Genomic DNA, 19,967 nt, shown 5'->3' on the forward strand with positions numbered 1-19,967 from the left:
GTGCAATTTTTATTTTTGAAATTTGTATACCATACTTTATCAATTGATTCCAGAGTGCTTTACAACATTAAAACAACAAAATTCAGTAAGAAGTATAAAATTAAGAGAAGGTTAAAACATTATAAAAACAGCAGAATATATGATGATGATGATGGCCTGTGGTCATGTGAGAGGATTTACCCAATCCACTGTCCCCAGCATCCCACTTCTAAATCTACGCTTCAGGTGATCCAATAGTTCTTTTTGCCAAACCTGTAACTTATGGTCCATATCTCACCCTAAAAAGAGGCACCCTAATACTCTCCTAAAATCTGTCATTAAAAAATATATCTTGGGTTTGTTCTTGCCTGTTCCAGTGATTCCCCGACTGTGATTACATGATGCCAAAAAGTTATTTGTGCTTCACATAAATGAAGCAGCACTTAAATGAAAAACCATTTCAAAAAAAGAAAAGGAAAAAACTCATTTTTGGGGGGGGATTCAAAAATAGGAGTTGAGCACACACAGATGGACTTTCTCACTTCATCTTCAGCATCCACAAGATCTTAAGCAGCTTTATCATTTATCACGTTCGCCTAAATGGAGATGATCACTAAATAGGAGCACATAGTTGCCTCTTCTGTTCCTATATAGATGATGTGGTTGGTGATTCTGAAATTTTGACTTCATGTATTTCAAAAGCTCATGGAAGATGTAAATTGATATTTTTGCCCAGTGTTATTTACCATTTTATTGTTTCTCTCCAGAAGCTATTGTCACCAGTGGAAAAACTGAGAAATCACCACATGACCAAGAAATTAAGTTCTTTGCCAAAGTGAGTTGTTACATTAAAAAACAAATGAACTACTTTAACTTTCACAGTAATGCAAGAATATAGTATGTATTAATGTTGAGATTTTGTAAAGAAACCCAAATAAATTGGTATTGAAAATTGGTTAGTGCTCTCCCTCTCCCTCTCCCTCTCTCTCAATGTAGGGCTGCCATCATGCAGCCCGCATTGGAAGATTTGTAGTGCCTCATCACAGTCTTGGATTTAGATGATGTTGAGGCAGGGTTGGAGGGCAAAGTGAAGGCAGGTTTATACAACAGCAGTGGCCATGGCATGGGAGCAAGAAGGGAGGGACACCAAGAGGGGAATAGTGGTGGTTTAAAACAATGGTGGAAGTTTAAGTTAAGCAGTGATGGAGGGACACTTGCACCTCCAATGACAGTGTAGGATCCAGTAGTACCCTCAAGCAGCTCACCTTCTTCTTCAAGGAGAGTGAAACCTCATCCAAAATAGGTTGCATTCTATTCATTCAGACTGAAGAACCACCCTGGTTGCCGTCTGATTTCTGTGAGAGAGAATTTTAATTTTGTCTGGGATTAAAACCTCACTAATCACTGAGAAATATGACGGGTAGATAAGGAACAGGAAGTGGAGAGGTATGAAGGAAGGGTGTAAAGTAAGATATAGACTGAAAAAAGAATAAATGCCATCATGGGAATTAATTAGTTAATTAACAAGTTAAAAGTTAAAGGAATTGCTAACTGTTTAAATTTCACTTTAAAAAAAGTTAACTTTATCCTTTTTACAAGTTAAAGCTAAAACTTTTTATCTGAATTCCCTAGGTTCTGCTTCCACTAGTTGACCAGTATTTTACCAACCATTGCCTGTATTTCCTCTCCTCCCCAACTAAGCCGCTCAGCAGTAGTGGATATGCTTCAAATAAAGAAAAAGAAATGGTAGCAAGGTATGTAAGTAAGAAAAAAATACAGTCTATGACACTGGAAAAATCATGATATAATAAAGGTATTAGGCTCTTTAAAATATTTATTTCATATATCCTTAGAACTCTAGCCAGTTTTTTTTAATAATCCAAACTTGTATTTTAATTATATCATCAGATGTCAAAGAGATAAACTACCTAACATTTAGAAGACATCTGAAGGCAGCCCTGTTCAGGGAAGTTTTTAATGTGTGACATTTTAAAGTATTTTTCATCTTGTTGGAAGCCGCCCAGAGTGGCTGGGGAAACCCAGCCAGATGGGCGGGGTACAAATTATTATTATTATATTATTATTATTATATTAGTCTACATTGAGTGGTCACACATGTGCCTCTTCATACAGTCACCTTACACTCTAGTGATGCTGATAATAGAACAATAACATGAAAAATAACATGAATAACTTTATATACATATCTTTTGTGTCAATTTAGTTAGAAATGTAATTACAAAAAGAAGTAAAACTCCTTTTAAGCCCCTTTCTTGCTGGTTAAGAATTCTGTCATTTTTATTTATTTCTCTACATTATTGATTTTCTCACTGATTCTCTTGTCTTTCCTTCAAATTATTATCCTGGGGGAGATAGGTTTGTTTCTTTGTTTTCTAAATAGATTTTTTTTAAGATACTAAATAAGATTTTTCCAAACGTTTCACTTTCAGTGACGTTTTAATCTGGATATAATTCTCAAATTTTATCTAAGTGTTTTCATTCACAATATACTGATTTTATTGCTCATGTTCAGTATTATATATAGAACACTTTATCAGACATTTTTCTAAAATGCAAATATGTTGCTTTTGGTTTCTCACTTTCTGTTTGTAAGTCCATTAAAATACTATCCAATCTTTCCTGGTATTATTTATTCTTTAGAATCCTATGTTGTTGTTTATTCATGGTTTTGGTTTTTGCTCATGGAAGGAGGACATCCTTGTGGGTGAGTCCTCCTATCTACCTCAAAGATTCAGAGGTTCCAAAGGCTTCCAGAACCTCTGTTGGGAGAGGGAGCCCTCTCAAATATTGTCCATCCTCACCTAGAGGTAGCATGGTATCCATTACTTTCCAAGGTATGGGTTGTTGCTGTTTTCTTGACTCTTCCCCATGACTAGTTTTAGCTAGTTAGTAAAGTTGCTATCTTAGGTTTTTGTTTGTTTGTTTTGGGACTCACTGCTGAAGAGGTGATAGAGTAGTCAGCCACATACAAAACAAGTTGACATTCTGACATCCCTCCAGGAGCTGCCTGGATCCAATTCGGGAGGGTTGATTTATTCGACTTGTGTCTAAAAGCATATCAGCATCTAGGGCAGAGATGGGCAACACGTGACCCTCTGAATGTTGTTGGACAGCAACTCCCATCAGCCCCAACCATGATGGCCATAGAGAAGACTGTAGTTATATCCAGCAACATATGGAGGGCCGCAGATTCACCATCCCTGATCAGCGGGTAAAATCTTAAGTGTTGACTTCTACTGCCATCCATTATTGATGGCAAATCATTCTGTCCTGGGTATAGAGAGTGGTTGTCTGAGCAATGAAAAAGGTGTCTGACAAAAATAAGGAATGAAGTGCAATGAAAATCAAAGGAATTGACAGCTTCACTCTTTGAAGACTGATGTATTGTGCTTTTCCTTTAGCTCTAATACCATGGAGACAGTTACAGATAACTGTAAACGGAATTGTTCTCCCTATGGGTACAGTCTACCTACTGTTAATGTAGTCCTTGTGATGAATCCACCATGCTCCTTTTTACAGGAGGTTTGGGGGAAGACATCTCAGACAGGTGTATAGATCTTACTGAAGAGGGAAATCCAGGGGACATTTAAACTGCCCCCCAGGAAGGGGGGAGACTGAATAATGGTGGGTTTCTTAATCCAGCCATTCTCCTACAGCTTTTTAAACTGCGTACTTGATTAATCCAAACCTCAGAGCACTGGAACGTCACTACCTTCCTTTGTCGAAAGCTGGTGTCAACCATGAGCTACTAATGTAAACTCCCTTTTTCAGTCTAATCCAGGGTTTGTTGGAGCAGCATACTAGCTTCCATAGCCTGCTGCTTGTTTTGCCTAGGAAGAATGCTCATCCGCTGTGTCAACTCCCAAGTGGAGGAAGAAGGCAGGCAGGACTGGGCAGAGGGACACCTTCCCAGTAGGGTGGACCAGGAGTTTGGATTGCTCTGTTAATCAATTGAGTGCGGATTGCTAGCTTCTAATCTAAAGCCCACCCTATTTTGGGGTGCTAAGCTTTTTGGTGATTTCCTGAATGATGCACCAACTAAAATGAAGTTTAAAAGCCTATGTTATCTCTTCCTAAATAAGGAGAAGCAGAAGGTTAATATAAGGAGTCAGAACTCATTTTGCAATCATAGAGTTCCTTTTTGAGCTTGCTAATTTTGACCTATCAGGTATTAATAGTAAAATATAGCCACTAGCCAGAACTGAGCAGCAGTAGAGACAAAATTCTGTTTGATGCCATATTTTACCAGTGGGAAACTTTAATATTTCTTCTACATGTGGGAACCGTTAACTACTCACCCTTCAGCCTGATGTCCAGTCTTTTGGAAATTTGTATAAGAAAGAACTGTGTACCAAGGTGGTCGTTGTTGCCTTTTTCTGTTGAGCAGACCAAAGTTCTGGAAGCTTAAGAAAATTGCAAAATCAGATCAACAGCTTCTATTATTGTTGATGGACCTATTCCCATAACGTCCAATGTAATATTTAGACCCAGCCTAGCTTTGCCTCGTTGCATGAAAATTTAACAATTTAAATGGGCTAGGATATGCTCGTACAATAATTAATATAATTGTGGCTTCTCATAAAAGATATCCAATCAAACCTAAAAACTGCTACAAAGTGTGTTTAAGCTGTTGCCAAAGAAAGAAGGTGGCCCTCAATAAGACTAATGTCCCTCATTTACTGAGACTTTTAATGCAGAACTTTCACAGGGGCTATGATCTGATGCTACTCCTGCCGAGACACTCACACAATAAGCACACAATAATTTGAAAATGGTCTGTTTAATTAGTCTACTTCCAGTGCATATATTCTCTTCATATAATTCTTCCATCAGGCTCTTCTTATTGCTGACAAAACCATATTTTAAGCCAATTCATATGCTCTCAGACCAACTCCTGACCTTGAAAGTCCAGTTCCTGGTGGCAGTTAGGATATCTGATGGCAGGAAGGATGTCTTAGCTGTATGCTCTTGCCTTTCAGGAACCCAGGCACTGATGTCTTTATTTAGAAGATTTATGAAATCTTGCTTTAGCTGAGATTCCTGCTTTGCAGTGGGTTGGACTTGATGGCCCTTGGGGTCCCTTCCAACTCTACAATTCTATGATTCTGTGATTCCCTAAAGTAATTTGTCCCACAGAATGCAGGAATTGGTTCTCTCCTATTTTTCCCCTAACTCATTCCACGAGAGAGAGGCTGGCTTACGTTGGATACATGTTGGATACTCAATATGTATTTATGGAGAACAATATTTACTAAATAAGTAATTGGACTTCAGATTCCTTGTTTATTTTCTTCCATAGTTTCTTGGGACAGAAATATTTCTAGAGCAACTCTAAATATGTGGCTTTGGACTCCATGTTCCCTGGAGTAGTGTGATGCTCTAAATAAAGATATATGTGCCTCTCTTCCTCAAAGACTGTATGACATTAGTATACTAATTACCTTTTAAGCCACCAGGAGGTATTTTGGCACATTGAGGGTAGGCACCATAGCTGCTCTGATTACTAACCCAGCATTATCTCATATCTGAAGAGTAGCTGAGGGATGGGCACTCAGTACACCTACTTCTGTATAGATGCCTTCACTGAAGCACAATTTGAGTAAAGAATCCTATCACAGATGTATTGAAGTTAGGTCTCACCTCTTGATGGGTTCTCGTGCTTACCATTAATTTGAAGGATATCCTTGCATGACCTAGGAAAACATTGCTTATCCTGAGGGTTCTTTCTGGTCATGAAAATGAGGACATCCTGCATTATTTCACACTAGAATCTTAAAATGACCTCTTGTCCTGGTGGAGTTAACTAAAGTTGCAGTATTAGAACTTAATAATAGTCATTTATTCCTGGTTAGATGATCTTTTGTTCCTCAGCTGTTGGAAGCCTCCAAAACTGAGAGGTTTCCTCCTCCCAGCAGAGATTCCAGAAGCCTCTGGAAGTCCTGCCTTCTTGAAATGGATGGGAGGAGTCAGCCATCAAAGGATGTTCTCCTTTCCATGACAAGAAAGAGCCCTCATAAGTAAGTCCAATAATTATTTCCATTATCTTCTGATGACTTTTATCTTCTCAACTTCATTTTGTCTTGCTTACTATTTGGTTGCTAAGAGTAGAACTCATGAAGCAGAAAATATAAGTTGTTTTTTTCCCTGGTGCCATAACCTTATGTAGCAATGCTTTAACATAACTGTTGTTTGTGATCAATTTTTTAAAAAATTTGAATTCTGTATTTTTTCACATTCTTAAGTTCTTTTATTTTGTACCTTCAAAAAGAAATGACCATTACAGAATGATTTGGTTACATAACATATTTAGTGGTCAAAGAGCTTATTTGTGAAAGAAAATTTAATTTTTTTAAGAATAGTATTCACTTTCCCCCTAGATGTATAGAAAATAATTTCTAAATGCAGTTATTATCAAACTCAGCTTCTGTTTAATTCAAAACATACTTTGTATCTTTGTTTCACATCTACCATTCTCACAGTTGCTCCTCACTACTGTATTAATTTATTATCTAAACAAATCTTTAACCCCTCTGTATTTTTCCTGCTGTTTTGCATTCTTTTCGGCTTTAGCCTTTTCTGCAAACTTGCTGCTCTTGTTAGACATAGGATTTCACTTTTTGGTAAGTTAAGAAAGATTTTCATTAAGTTATCATCACAAGTTGTCTGGGATATTTCTGGGTTGGTGAGAAATTGTTGACTGCTTTTTAGCTAGTAATCATGAAAAGGATTTTTAATTATTTTTTTTTAAGATAAAGTATCCCTGAACTGTCCCTTTGTAGTGTCCTTTCAATCTCTCCTGCTGTCATACCCTGGGACAATTCTGTAAAATTGTTTACGAGTCCCATTTCCTGCTTCTGTATCAACATATATCTGCTTTGTTTTCTGACTACGGTGTTATCAATAATATATTTAAGCAAATGCAGAAGAGTGTGATAATATCATGCAAAGTACTAGATACTGGAAGAGAAATTTTAGTATGTTGTGGAGGAGCAATCGTAGCATCTTGCTAAGTACAATATACTATCCTTGCACAAACTGCACAGAAACTTGATAATTTGCAGAGTGATGCTATGGGTGGTCGTGGTTGGTGGAGCTTTGGTGGAGCTCCCACCATTTCTTTGGTGGAGCTCCCACCATTACCTAAACCCTTTTGCTTCAACTCAGATACATTTTTCCCCATAAATGTTTTTTTTCAGCCAGGAGCTAAGACTATGTCCTACTCATGAGTGAGGTCCTTACTCACAAGTGTGAAGGGAGGGAGTGGAGGGAAATATGGGAGACCCACTTAGAAGAGGCTGAAGAAGGGAAATGCCAAGGAAGAAAGACCTCTGAAGCTTCTCTTTGAGACAATCATAGCTCAGAGCTGAGAAGGAGCATGGGTGAGATCCAGCTCCCTTCTACTGAGGCATTAGACCACAGATTGGAGCCTTAAAGGTGCAAGGCACAGATGCACATTCTGCACATCTTCTAATCTTTTGGATTTTTGGTTCCCCTGAACACTCTAGATATTTTCTGATTGGCAGTTCTCTAATCAAAGAAATCCAAGTAAATTATGAATGGGGGAAAATATATTTATAAGGCAAGTAGAAAGGGCAGTCTACATGCTATCCATTAATCTGATAATTAGATGATGTAAGAAGAAAAATTAACAAAGATTCCAACTTTTGTTAAAAGAATAATATATTAGATTTCCCCAGCATAAGTATGTTCAATAAATGTATTAATTTTTATTTTACCTTTTTAAAAAGAGAATTTAAAAGAGCAACACATTTCCCCATTCATTTTGAATAGGTAGTGATGCTGCTACAATGGTTAGCTGCCTACACATCTTAGCTCAGACACTAGACACAAGGTAAGTTTACTCCTTTTATCAATCTTATATGTGAATACTATTTCACCCAAAGAATTTTTTTCCAAAAATATCCCCCCAATGAATTATTGTAACCAAATTATTTACTTCCCAGCAGAACATTTTTCTTGAAAGCTGTGTAGTAACATATACCATATACTGTTCAATTTAGGCTGTAATCCTATACATATAGGCGAATATGCTCACTGAATTTGAGGAGACTTACTTCTGAGTAGACTTCTGAGTAGACATCTGTAGATTGTATGGTCAGGAGGTTTAGTTGAAAGCAAGGCGTAAAAGTGGTGAATTTTGCAATACTTAAAATTCATCATTAAAACTTAAGGCTTGGTGCTATTTTCATTTTCCGTAGAGGTAAATTTCAAAAGCAAAAGTAGAAAATGATTAAAAATGGTTATAAAATTGCAGTTTTTAAAAGTAGTTCACTTCAGCTTTACTAATCTATCCTTTTTAGCAATTGCAATCTAAGCAGGAGTGTGTCCGCTATTTCCCAACCAGCGCCCCTAGGTGGCATCTGAGTCTGAGAAAGAATCTGCAAATGCACACTGAGCAATAACTGAGAAGCAGAGGCAAGCCTCTTTTCCTGATACATGTGTAATGTTGGTATCCCTGTGCAGAAGCCTACTAGAAGTAAGTCTCATTTCATAGCACCAGGGTAAATAATCTCACCATTATAGGACTTGGTGCAAGTGCACTAAAATTAGCTTCCTCGCCATAATTTCCCACATAGTTTCTTAGCGTGCTTAGTCAGAACTGTTGAATAGCCATGTGATTACTGGTCTATGTCTGGTCAATGTAGACACCTATATCTCAAAGAAACAGACATTAATTGAGGAAGTCTAGATTTGCTATGGAGAATTATAGGCATTTGATTTCTAAGTGACGCTCTATAAATTGTCCTGTAGAACCGTCATGAAATCAGGTTCAGAGCTGGTTAAAGCAGGACTGCGTGCCTTCTTTGAAAATGCAGCTGAAGATCTGGAGAAGACATCAGAAAATCTTAAACTTGGAAAATTCACCCATTCCCGTACACAGATTAAAGGGGTCTCACAGAATATCAACTATACAACAGTGGCATTGTTGCCTGTTCTAACATCAATTTTTGAACATGTTGCTCAGCATCATTTTGGCACCGATTTGCTATGTAAGTCTTCTCAGTTTTCTCTTTGATTTTCAGATATTGTTTCAGTTGTAACTAGGAATGAATAAGGATTCCACTGCTCATTCCAAAATGGGTCAGGGCTTTGCACTCAACTGAAACTGAAACCATGTTTGCTCTTTTAGAAGTGTGCATTTAACTTACTGTCTTATTTATTCTAATATGCTATGAGCTATGGCAAAATCTGAAATTAGCTGCATTATATTTTCATTTTTAATACATAGATTCAATGGAAGCTGTATGGCAGCTAATATGCTTCCAGCCTCGTGTATTAATAAATTTTGAGCCCTTTGTGATGAATACAGTGGTACCTTGGGTTAAGTACTTAATTCATTCCGGAGACCCGTTCTTAACCTGAAACTGTTCTTAACCTGAAGCACCACTTTAGCTAATGAGGCTTCCTGCTGCCGCCGCACTGCCAGAACACGATTTCTGTTCTCATCCTGAAGCAAAGTTCTTAACCCGAAGTAATATTTCTGGGTTAGTGGAGTCTGTAACCTGAAGCGTATGTAACCTGAGGTACCACTGTACAGGGATTTTTTTTCATTCAGGGATAAATTAACAGTAGCCTCCTGAATGTTGCTAGATTTTCATTCTAAGGTCAGTACTTCCATTTTATTTATGGAGGATTGTCACATCTTGTCTGAGAGGTCTCCTGCAGCAGACATTCAAGTGATGCAGCTTGTCCCAGAATAGGATGCAGTGAAGGGTGGGAAGTTTGCCTGTTGAAGCTTTGCCTGTTATTCAGTTGCTAAAAACAGAGGGAATAGTTGTCAACCTCATTAAGTACTTTTCCTAGGCAAAGGGTCTTACATCAATGCTGCACTGAAATACACCAGGCATTGGTGGAGACTGATATCCTATCTTCTGTGTGGTTCACAGGGGCCATGACTGTTTGAAGTTAATTAAAAGACACCCACTGATCCAAAAGTCTTTTACATCAGGTTCATAGGGACTGTGTGGGATTAGAGAGAGAGAGAGAGAGATGGGTCTTGTGATTAATTAAGACAGCAGTCCAATTTTAAAATGGAATTGAATTTTTATCAGTTATCTTTCCCATCTACAACCTTCTGTTCCAGTGAGTCCCCTAATCTTAAGGGGCAAGTTTTCAGTGGGATGCAGGGAAAAGAGCAAATCAATGAAAACCACCTTCCCCTTCTGTGAGGGGAGGATAGAAACTCTCTTCCTGTGAGTAGAATTCTGATTACATGACCTTTGTATCCAGCCAAAATGGCTGCCTTGGTATAATCATATCATTGTAGAGTAGGAAGGGACCACAAGCGCTGGCAATTCAGAAATCTCAACTAAAGCATCCCTGACAGATGGCCATCCAACCTTTGCTTAAAAACCTCTAAGGAAGGAGAGTCCACCACCACAATTTTATTTAGAAAATTATATAAAATTGAATAAAGCATTAGGAGAGTACTATATACAACAATTGGCTGTTGTTTGGGTAAACTGTATAAAGAGGTCAAAACATTCAGTTTTAAAATATGACGTAGCTGAACATAAGTGTTTTCTTTTCTTTTCTTTCCCCCAGTAGGTGATGTCCAAGTATCATGCTACAGAATTCTTTGTAGCCTGTACTCTCTTGGAACTGGAAAGAACATTTATGTTGAAAGGTACTTAACAGAAAAAAGCTGAATACACTATGAAAAGTTGCTCTAAGCATATTGCTGAGTTAAGAGTGATTGTGCCTCTATAAAGCACACCAGTAATCTTTGGTAGCTGAAGCAGTTCCTTACAAGCAAGCTAAACTATACCTTGTATTCTCCACTGGGCATTAGGACACTTCCTAGTGGGACTGTGTTTGTCCTACTGCTCGAAGGCAGGAAATTTGGTTGCTCCAAAGGTAGTTGGTGTGTCCACCTCCCTTCTTGTATTCAGAATGTATTGGGAAAGGCTTCTAGAAGGCAACCTTGAGGCCTGCAGTTCTCACCATGCCCCCTTTTACACTTCAGCCACACCCACTTTTACATGCTCCTCCCCATCCCAGGTTGTCCACCGGTCAATGCAGCCTTTGGCTCGATAGCCACGCCTGGCTCACTGGAAGCCAGAAATGTTTCAGTGAAATGTTGCTCTGGAGTTTTTCAGAGCACCAGTGTGTCTGCAATTTTTTTAAATATCAGTTGTGAAAAACTGAAGCGGGGGGCATACAAATCCAGACAAAATAAATGGTGGCTGAAATGAGACAGGCAGAACAGCTTGCCTGTATTAGCTTGCAAGTGGAAATTCACACAATTGTGGTGGTCACAGGACTCCCTCCTACATATTGAGTACATTGGTGACTGTCAGGGAAGAGAATGCAATGGTAGACCACCCTTGCTTGCCTGGCTCCAAGAGTGGGCCACGTGGGGAACAGGCCACTTGCCAATCACACGGCAGCGCCTACCAAGAGCTGGGACCAAACATGGTGTGTAAACAAGTGCTGCCATGCCTTCAGCTCCCACGTGGCTGCCTGTTAAATGTGCTTGGAAATGCTCTAAAGCCTTAAACGTACCAGTATTGCCTGCCTGTAAGTCAGGGCTGCCCCACCCATGAGACAAGGTGAAGCGGCCACCTCAGGAGGCAGCAGATCTGACCTCCACAGAATGCATTGTCCACTGCTGCTTCCGCCGCAGCGGCAGCAATGGCTGCAGTACGTTCTTTGGAGGCCAGATCCGCCTCCTCCTTGGAAGCACACGTAGTGCTGGCTTTATAATGGCCTCTTGACAAGTAGGAGGCACAGCTGGTTTCCTTCCCCCAGGAGAAAATGGCAGGGGCTGCCATGTAGGGTCTCCTGGATTCTGCACCCACCCAGTGTGATTCAGAGCAGGGTTATTTCCCCCTTGTGACAGCCTTTGATTCCCACTTTAATCATTGGGTAAGGTACGCAGGTGGCGCTGTGGGTTAAACCACAGAGCCTAGGACTTGCCTATCAGAAGGTCGGTGGTTTGAATCCCCGCGATTGAGATAGAAAGGTTTTGGGGTTTTTTAAACTGCTTAGGTTTTCTCTTTCCCCTCCTCAGTTTGACAAGCCCCACACCCAATGAAAGAGATCATATTATGAGATAATCATTTGCAAGGCCATCTATTATTATTATTATCATCTCTCTCCCCTGCATCTAACTGCTTAATGAGGTTCCTTCCTAGATGTTCTGAACAATTTACTTTTTGTAAAGCAACTTATAAATGCAGTTAAAACTTTTTAAAAAAAATAACCTCCTGCATTAACTGCTGATGTTAAGGAAATATTTCCGTAAGGGTTTTTTTCCTAATTCGGAGTTGATTTCACATTCTGCTTAAATTGGCTGACATTCTCCTCAAGCCATTAAAATATTTTCAAGGGACTACTCAATTTGAGATTTTCTGACCCTCAACAGTGTAAGATTGTGATCATCAAAATTATACTGCTGAAATGTAGAAAGCTTTGACTAACTAGAAGGGGATTTTTGTGTGGGGAAAGACTAAGCTCTATCCAGCTCTGGTACTGAATTTCTGGGCCAATAATTATTTAATCACTATTTTAAAACAACAAAGTGTGTTGTTGTGGCATACTAAAGACCAACGATTTTGTTATGACAGAAGTTATCATGGACTCAAGTCCACTTTTCAGATACATGAAATCTTGGATAAAATTATAATGTGGAAGTCCAGTGGCAATGAGTTTCAAAAAGGTAGTGACTATTCATGATAGATTAAATCTATGTTCAATGTGCACACCTTTTGCAGTAGCCAGTTAGTGATAATTGGTGGGGATAAAAGAGTTTTGTGGAGGAAAGGAAGGGCCAATGGGACCTATTGATACTGCGTCCATTAACTTGAAGCCAGCCCTGCACCCTTGATCTCACACCCTTTTCTATTTCTGTGGAAATCAGTACAAACAAAATATCAATCCATAATAATGAATCCAGTTTCCTCCCCTTGCCACCAGATTTCAAATCAAATAATATACAATTGGTTTATTAATTTGATCAAAATAAATCAATCTATTCATTCCAAAAGGTTATTACTAGTATTGAATACTGTAAGGTACAGAAACCTGCCTGTGCCAACTAAGATTATGACTTGAAATTTGGTCCCTGAGAGTGTGGCTTCATTTATTGCTCAAGGAAAACAATTTCTTTGACTGTTACTTTTGATTATCCACAAGATGTGGTTAAACATGACACTGCCTTCCAGATTTAAATATACTTGCTACCCAATTAGACTATCTAATTTGGAAACATTTTTGATAGGGAAGGACTGTTAAGAAAACATTGCAAACCGAAACTTGCTACTGATAAAATAAATGTAATGTGTGAATTGGATTTGAAAATAGTTACTTCAGATATATTGTGGGGTTGGTTTTTTTACTTCAGATGTATTGTGAAAGAACTGATAGTGTTCTTTGGTTTACAGACAACGTCCAGCTCTTGGTGAGTGCTTAGCGTCTCTTGCAGCTGCCATTCCAGTAGCCTTTCTTGAACCTTCTCTCAATCTTTACAATCCGCTGTCTGTCTTCAACACAAAAACTGCAAGAGAGAGAGCTAGTAAGTACAGTACTCTGCTACAAAAAGTTGGACTGAGAAATAAACTGCATCCTTATTGTCTGTTTTTAGACCTTTATTGCACTATATTTGGAACTATCATCATATATTTCCACTTACCTCCATTGATAGTAGTGTTTGACTGAAATTATTGTGGAAATGTCTTGGAATGGATATGTTTATAGCTTAGTTACCATATTTTTCGCTCTATAAGACGCACCAGACCATGAGACGCACCTAGTTTTTGGAAGAGGAAAACAAGAAAAAAAATATTCTGAATCTCAGAATCCAGAACAACAATAGGGATTGCTGTGCAGCGAAAGCAGCGATCCCTCTTGCTGTTCTGGCTTCTGGGATAGCTGTGCAGCCTGCATTCGCTCCATAAGATGCACACACATTTCCTCTTACTTTTTAGGAGGGAAAAAGTGAGTCTTATAGAGTAAAAAATACGGTAAATGCTAAGCATTTAGCCAGTTCGCCATGCTATTTTATCTCTGTGCCCATTTAAGTGCATTTGTGAAATTAGGTAGCCACACTAATGTATGTATGTACACTAATCTGTACATACTATATTCATACTTGACTCTTCATGCATTCAAACGATTTTATTTAGATTGTTTACACCAATACAGTCACAAACACCCAGACATAATTCTGAAGATTGCAGAGGCTGGGGGGGGGGGGGTCCACGATTATACAAATGGTCAGGAAATTAGGTTTGGTTGTCTCTGTCACACTTTACACTCTCCATGAAAATCCAGCCATAGAAAACCTAAGGGCACATTTCATGAAAGTGGTTTTGAATATTTAAGGTGGCCCTGGATCACCATTATTCACCAAAACAAAAACTTTGGAAGAACAAGCGCTTTGAAGGGAATCAAATTGTTAAGAATTTGGAATGCAAGGAAATTTGCTAATAGAATGGCAAAAATTCACGCTCTATGAAATCTTGAAAGGTCTGAAATATCATTCTGATAAAATCAAGATTTGGACTCTGCCATTTGTTATCTTGTGATGCCTCTGTAATCTAAAACATTTCAGAGTAAACATATTTCAGAGCAGGGGGTGCTGTAATCGCAGCAGGAATACAATCTGTATGACACCTAAAGTATAATGAATGTGAATGAAAACTTTCTGAGGCCCCTCTTTCTCCATGGCTAGTGTTGGTTCCTGATTTGGAATGGGGGGGGGGGGGGGGGTGACTATCCATGATTGTTATCCAAGCCAAAAATTATTGTTGACCAATTGCTTCCCTTTCCTCCACTCCCTGAATCAAAGCAGTGGCTGAAGAAGCCCTCCTATGGGAAAGAGGCAGGGGCATGCTGGCTTTAGCTGATCAGAGCAGAGAGGCTTAGAGCTTTGCTTCTCAACAGCAGTTGATGAAGCCCCCTGTCCCCAAACTTTATTTCCTCTGGAAAGAGAGATGAGGGGTATCTTGGCCTCAGCTGCTGGTGGGTGGTAGTGTTCATGATAGTGGTGAAGAACAACACTCAAGGAAGCCTTGCTGATTTATCCTGATGTGGACAGGCATTCTGGGCACCAGGACAACATAGCAGTCAAGTGATCCTCAATCTTCCTCACAATCTTTGAGCTAGGAAGGCAGGGTGATCATTCCATAGTTGGCACAATATGCCTCACCCACCTCCTGCAGCTTCAAAGTTGGGAAAAAGGCTGGTTGCTTATTACATTGTCAAAGAGCGATGCCACACACACCATCCTAAGTACGATGACCATAAATGTTAAAACCTAAGTGGGTAGCAGAAGACAATCTGATATTTTATCATTTATCTGCTGTATCTGATAAATGCATTGCATTTATAGAAATAAAGGTTCAGTTGGTTCCATTATTGGAATGGAGTTGATTTTAGAGTGTGTGCTGTTACTGCTTTAAACTGTTTTGTATATGTAATTGTTTGTTTTTAATTGTTTTAAATTCACAGTTGTTTCATATGTTTTTATTATATTGCTTCAAGGTACAATTGGTGATTCATAAATGAAATAATAATAACATTAAAACCTTTTTCAATTGCTTCATGCCTATTTAATCCACTTCCACAGAATGCAGTAAATGTAAAGCCATCTTTAAAGGAACATGCTCATCTTTTGTTCAACTGTACTTTAGTTGCTAACATGCTATTGTTTTTCTGGCATATAGTATTCTGGCAGCACAATCATTTATGCTGCAACATCTGCTTTGTGTAGATTTTTTAAATGGCATAACATTCAGTCATGTGACTCCACATTAATCAGAAGTGCTACACATTGTAAACACAGGTTTACCACATTATCTGATTGTAAGAGCTAGGCCCAAAGTGTTAATAACTTAATAAAAAGCTCCATGTAAAGCATGGAACCAAACAAAAAATAAAAACCATTACTGTTGAACAGTAGAGGGAACTAATGAATCATGTTTGTATCCATGCAGAATGTGTCAGAGTTACGGTGGAAGTAAAATGATTTAAATTGTGTTTTAGCTATTTTAAGCATTAAGTATGTTAACCACCCCAAAATTATTGTGTCATAATATGAAGTTTTAGGCATGCCTGAAACCGTAGAAGAAATGTGTCCAGAAATCCCTCATTTGGATGGCTTAATGAAAGAAATAAACAGCTTGGCAGAATCTGGAGCCAGATATACTGAAATGCCACATGTGATTGAGGTGATCTTGCCCATGTTATGCAACTATCTATCATACTGGTGGGAGAGGGGGCCTGAAAATGCTGAAAGTACTGGCCCCTGCTGCACAATGGTAACTTCTGAACATCTCAGCATAATACTGGGGAACATTTTGAAGATCATCAACAATAACCTGGGGATAGATGAGGCAACTTGGATGAAGCGAATAGCAGGTACCTTGTGACAAATTTCATTTAAACAACTGATTACTAGAGCTGCTTTATTTGTCAATACCAACAAAACATTAATTCTCCAATAGTTGTACTTCTTTTACGAAAGCTTTCTCTCACAGGCAGATTTACATTTTCGAATCAATGTTTTTTATTAAATTAGTTAAATGGTAAAATCTCAGTAAAATCTAAATAATATATGCTTGGTTCAAAAATTGGGAGTCCTGCATTCCTGAACAAGTACCTGGTATCATTATGTGTTTGGAAATAATTTTTAATATCTGTAGAGCTAGGAGAAAGTACTATCCATTAATTAAGCACATGTAAGTCTCCCTGAAAACTCTTATGGCACAGACCTGTCCTGTTTTTAAAGCTACAAAATGGATAGATACATATATGAAGAGTTCTCATGGTTTTCATTTGATTGCATCAGATGTGGTCCACAGCAGTCAGGAAAATATTTTCATCTTTTATTGAGACAAAGGCCTAGTTTAGTTGTAGTGTTACCATTTTTTTATTTTACATTTTGTGGGTTCTCCAAAAGAAAACTCATTGAACCATCTTAAGAAGAATGAAGATGCAGTCAGAGCCCAGCGCTCAGAAATGCAGATGTTGTATATTGCTGGCATGGTGGAGAAGAGCAGAAAAAGAGTGTGCCCAGGCAGGGAGGATATATAGCTACTCCCTCTTCCTGTCAGGGCACAATGGGAGTGTTCTTGCTGAGTTCTCTCTAGCAGATTTTACAAGAAGACTCTGTGAGCCTCAGCCCCTATCATGTGACTATCTAGCAAATCATGAATTGTTGGTTTGACTGCATTTAAATATCCAACAGTCCAATTGGTTACTTACATGTGGCTTGATTAAGCCACTTGATAGTTTGAGTACACTGTTTCACATATACAACATTTTTAATGAAAGAACCCAAGATCAGATACATAAATTCCCTGTCGTGAGGCAGGATTACTATACATTTATTAAACATGTATAATGTTTATGCTTATTTATTTAAGCAAATTCTATGCTGTTTTACATAGCCAAAACAAATCTCTAAGCAGTCTACAGCATATCTTAAACCAGGCGTAGGCAAACTTGGCCCTCCAGATGTTTGGGGCTACAACTCCCATCAGCCCTAGCTAACAGGACCAGTGCTCAGGGATGATGGGAGTTGTAGTCCCAAAACATCTGGAGGGCTCAATTTGCCTATGCCTGTCTTAAACCATCAAATACAATATTACAATATGTTGTGATACCTGAAATTTGGTGAATGTCAACCTGCAGATGTGACTATTGATTATCCCAGACAGATTGTCTGGATTTCTAAAAACTCAAGAGATACAAAGGTAAATTTCATCAAAATATAATGGTTAGAATTGACACTTGCTGATAAGTAGGGAAAATATTTTTGGGCATTCCCCAAACTCGGCTGGAATTGTCAGCATTCATATGTGTATGTGAACATTCATTAAATTCTTGATATCAAGCATAACCTAATATAGAGTATTTCTGCCTGTATACTTTCAGGTAATACATAATCAGGCAGATATGACTTTAGACTCAGTTCATATATAACAGTGAACCATGGTTTATTGTTATGTTCACAAGTAGCATGAGCCTTGGTCTTGTACAATCCCTCACTATCACATGCAAGGGTAAGAGATTTAACTCTCCTGTGTTTCATTTGAAACAAACAATGATTTGCTGTTACATCCAAACTCACCATACTGTGGTTTGTTCAAACCAGTTTGTTAACATGCCAGGATATCAAACCATTATCAGTACAAACCACCAATTGGTGAGTTCTGGGTGCATCCAAAATTTCAGGTCATTCCTATACAGAGACAAGTTACATTTCCTCCCCAGAGGAGTGGGGAGTACACGAGCCCAAGATTTAAGTCAGCCCGTGCAAATTACAGGAAAAAATGGTTTGTTGTTGCATTGTACTGACGTCTGCAGTCACAGTGCTATTATGAAGCTAAACTAGAATGAATGCATTTGTTACTTTTTACAGAGTAACAAAATATGTTTAAATGTATATTTATAGAAATGTGTTTTGTATATAGTGTATGCTCAGCCAATCATTAGCAAGGCCAGGCCGGATTTGTTGAAAAGTCATTTTATCCCAACACTGGAGAAACTAAAGAAGAAAGCCATAAAGATAGTGATGGAGGAGGAACAACTGAAAGCAGACAGTAAAACGGATACCCAAGAAGCAGAACTCCTCATTCTAGATGAATTTGCAGTTCTTTGCCGCGACCTTTATGCTTTTTATCCTATGTTGATCCGCTATGTGGACAACAACAGGTAGGAGAATCTGTAACTAAAGGGGATTAAATGGATTTTTGTATTTATATCCTGCACCTCAACATAAAATTTATGTTCCTAATTTTGCTAACAATAAAACAATATAAAACTAAAAATGGAAAACTACCTAAACGGTTAGTTTAGTTTAAAACAGCAACAGTCCATTCAAATAGATAGTAAAACCAAAACTGCTCTCCTGCTCCTGCCCTAAATTTTGTTATGGACCACCCCAACCAAGCTTTGCTGTGTGGTGTGAGATTCTAGGGGTCTTGGCACTTAATCAGGGTTGGTGTTTCCTTCAGAAAATTTAGGCAAAGAGGAGACTGTAGTGTCTTTAATATACCAGTATATGGTTTTGTTTACTCATAACTTGTGCCCCAAAGGTAATCTGGTTTCTCTTCAGATTGTATAAATCTTTTGTCTTTTACAAAATAAAAAGGTCCCCCTAGACCCAGTTGAAAGGCAGATAGTTCCTATCTAGGCCATACAATTCAAGGTCGTTTCATGGATCAGCAAACAGTGTTAACTAATGCCAGCAAGTGGAATGCAAGTGGAAAGTTTGATAGCTTTGACACCTGACACAAGGAAGAATAGACTGCTTTCTTGAAAAAATCAATAAGGAATAGAACAAAGTGAATGTTTCTGACCTCAAGCTTCACTAAATTTAGGTTAGGCAGAGAAAAGAACATGTGAATGATTGCCTAAACATTAACTTTAATTCTGTGAAGTACCAGAATAAAAAGAAGAATTAAAAATGTTAAAGATAAATGAGAGTATAAAAATGACACAGCCACAAAAACAGTTTAATTAAGTCGTGTCTGCTCTCTGCTTCCTGATACAGCTTGCTTGTAACATTTTTACAGTTCAGAATATTTTAGTGTTGTAAAATTCTTATGAATGTCTAAAGGTGTTTAAATGGAAGAATCAGCAATGCCCATTAAAGTATAAAATCGTTTTCTGACTTGAAAGCTTGAATCCAAATGCTGCATGGCAGTTTAGACAATTCATCACCAACAAGCACACGTACATATTTAAATACAGCACAAACTTTTTCTTAAGCCATATCTGTTTTAGAGACAGTGTATAATTCTAGGGGAAGAAACATTCTAGACCACTTTATGCATCTTATAAAGTGGGCTGTATGCCCTGGAAGATTATACCAAAATGAATGTGCAAATCATTAAGGTGGCCACAGGAGTTGCTATCAGTTCTGTTATAAAGAAATCTACAGATGCTCTTGCTACAAAGTAAATCTACTTGTATCAGATAGGGTGGTGGTTTTATGA

General features: G+C 38.3%; 1 protein-coding gene across 1 annotated transcript in view; it reads left to right on the plus strand.

The window, feature by feature from the left end:
- RYR3 (ryanodine receptor 3) overlaps positions 1-19,967 on the plus strand; it is a 265,043-nt gene that overhangs the window by 180,903 nt on the left and 64,173 nt on the right. The window contains exons 59-68 of the mRNA XM_083743873.1: positions 747-814; positions 1,612-1,733; positions 5,913-6,017; positions 6,571-6,620; positions 7,792-7,852; positions 8,773-9,011; positions 10,567-10,648; positions 13,407-13,537; positions 16,066-16,383; positions 18,441-18,681. Of these exons, the coding sequence (XP_083599999.1) occupies positions 747-814; positions 1,612-1,733; positions 5,913-6,017; positions 6,571-6,620; positions 7,792-7,852; positions 8,773-9,011; positions 10,567-10,648; positions 13,407-13,537; positions 16,066-16,383; positions 18,441-18,681 (1,417 nt within the window). The remainder of the gene's footprint in view (positions 1-746; positions 815-1,611; positions 1,734-5,912; positions 6,018-6,570; positions 6,621-7,791; positions 7,853-8,772; positions 9,012-10,566; positions 10,649-13,406; positions 13,538-16,065; positions 16,384-18,440; positions 18,682-19,967) is intronic.

Source organism: Podarcis gaigeae (genome assembly GCF_964106915.1).
Source record: "Podarcis gaigeae genome assembly, chromosome: 1".
Taxonomy (NCBI): domain Eukaryota; kingdom Metazoa; phylum Chordata; class Lepidosauria; order Squamata; family Lacertidae; genus Podarcis; species Podarcis gaigeae.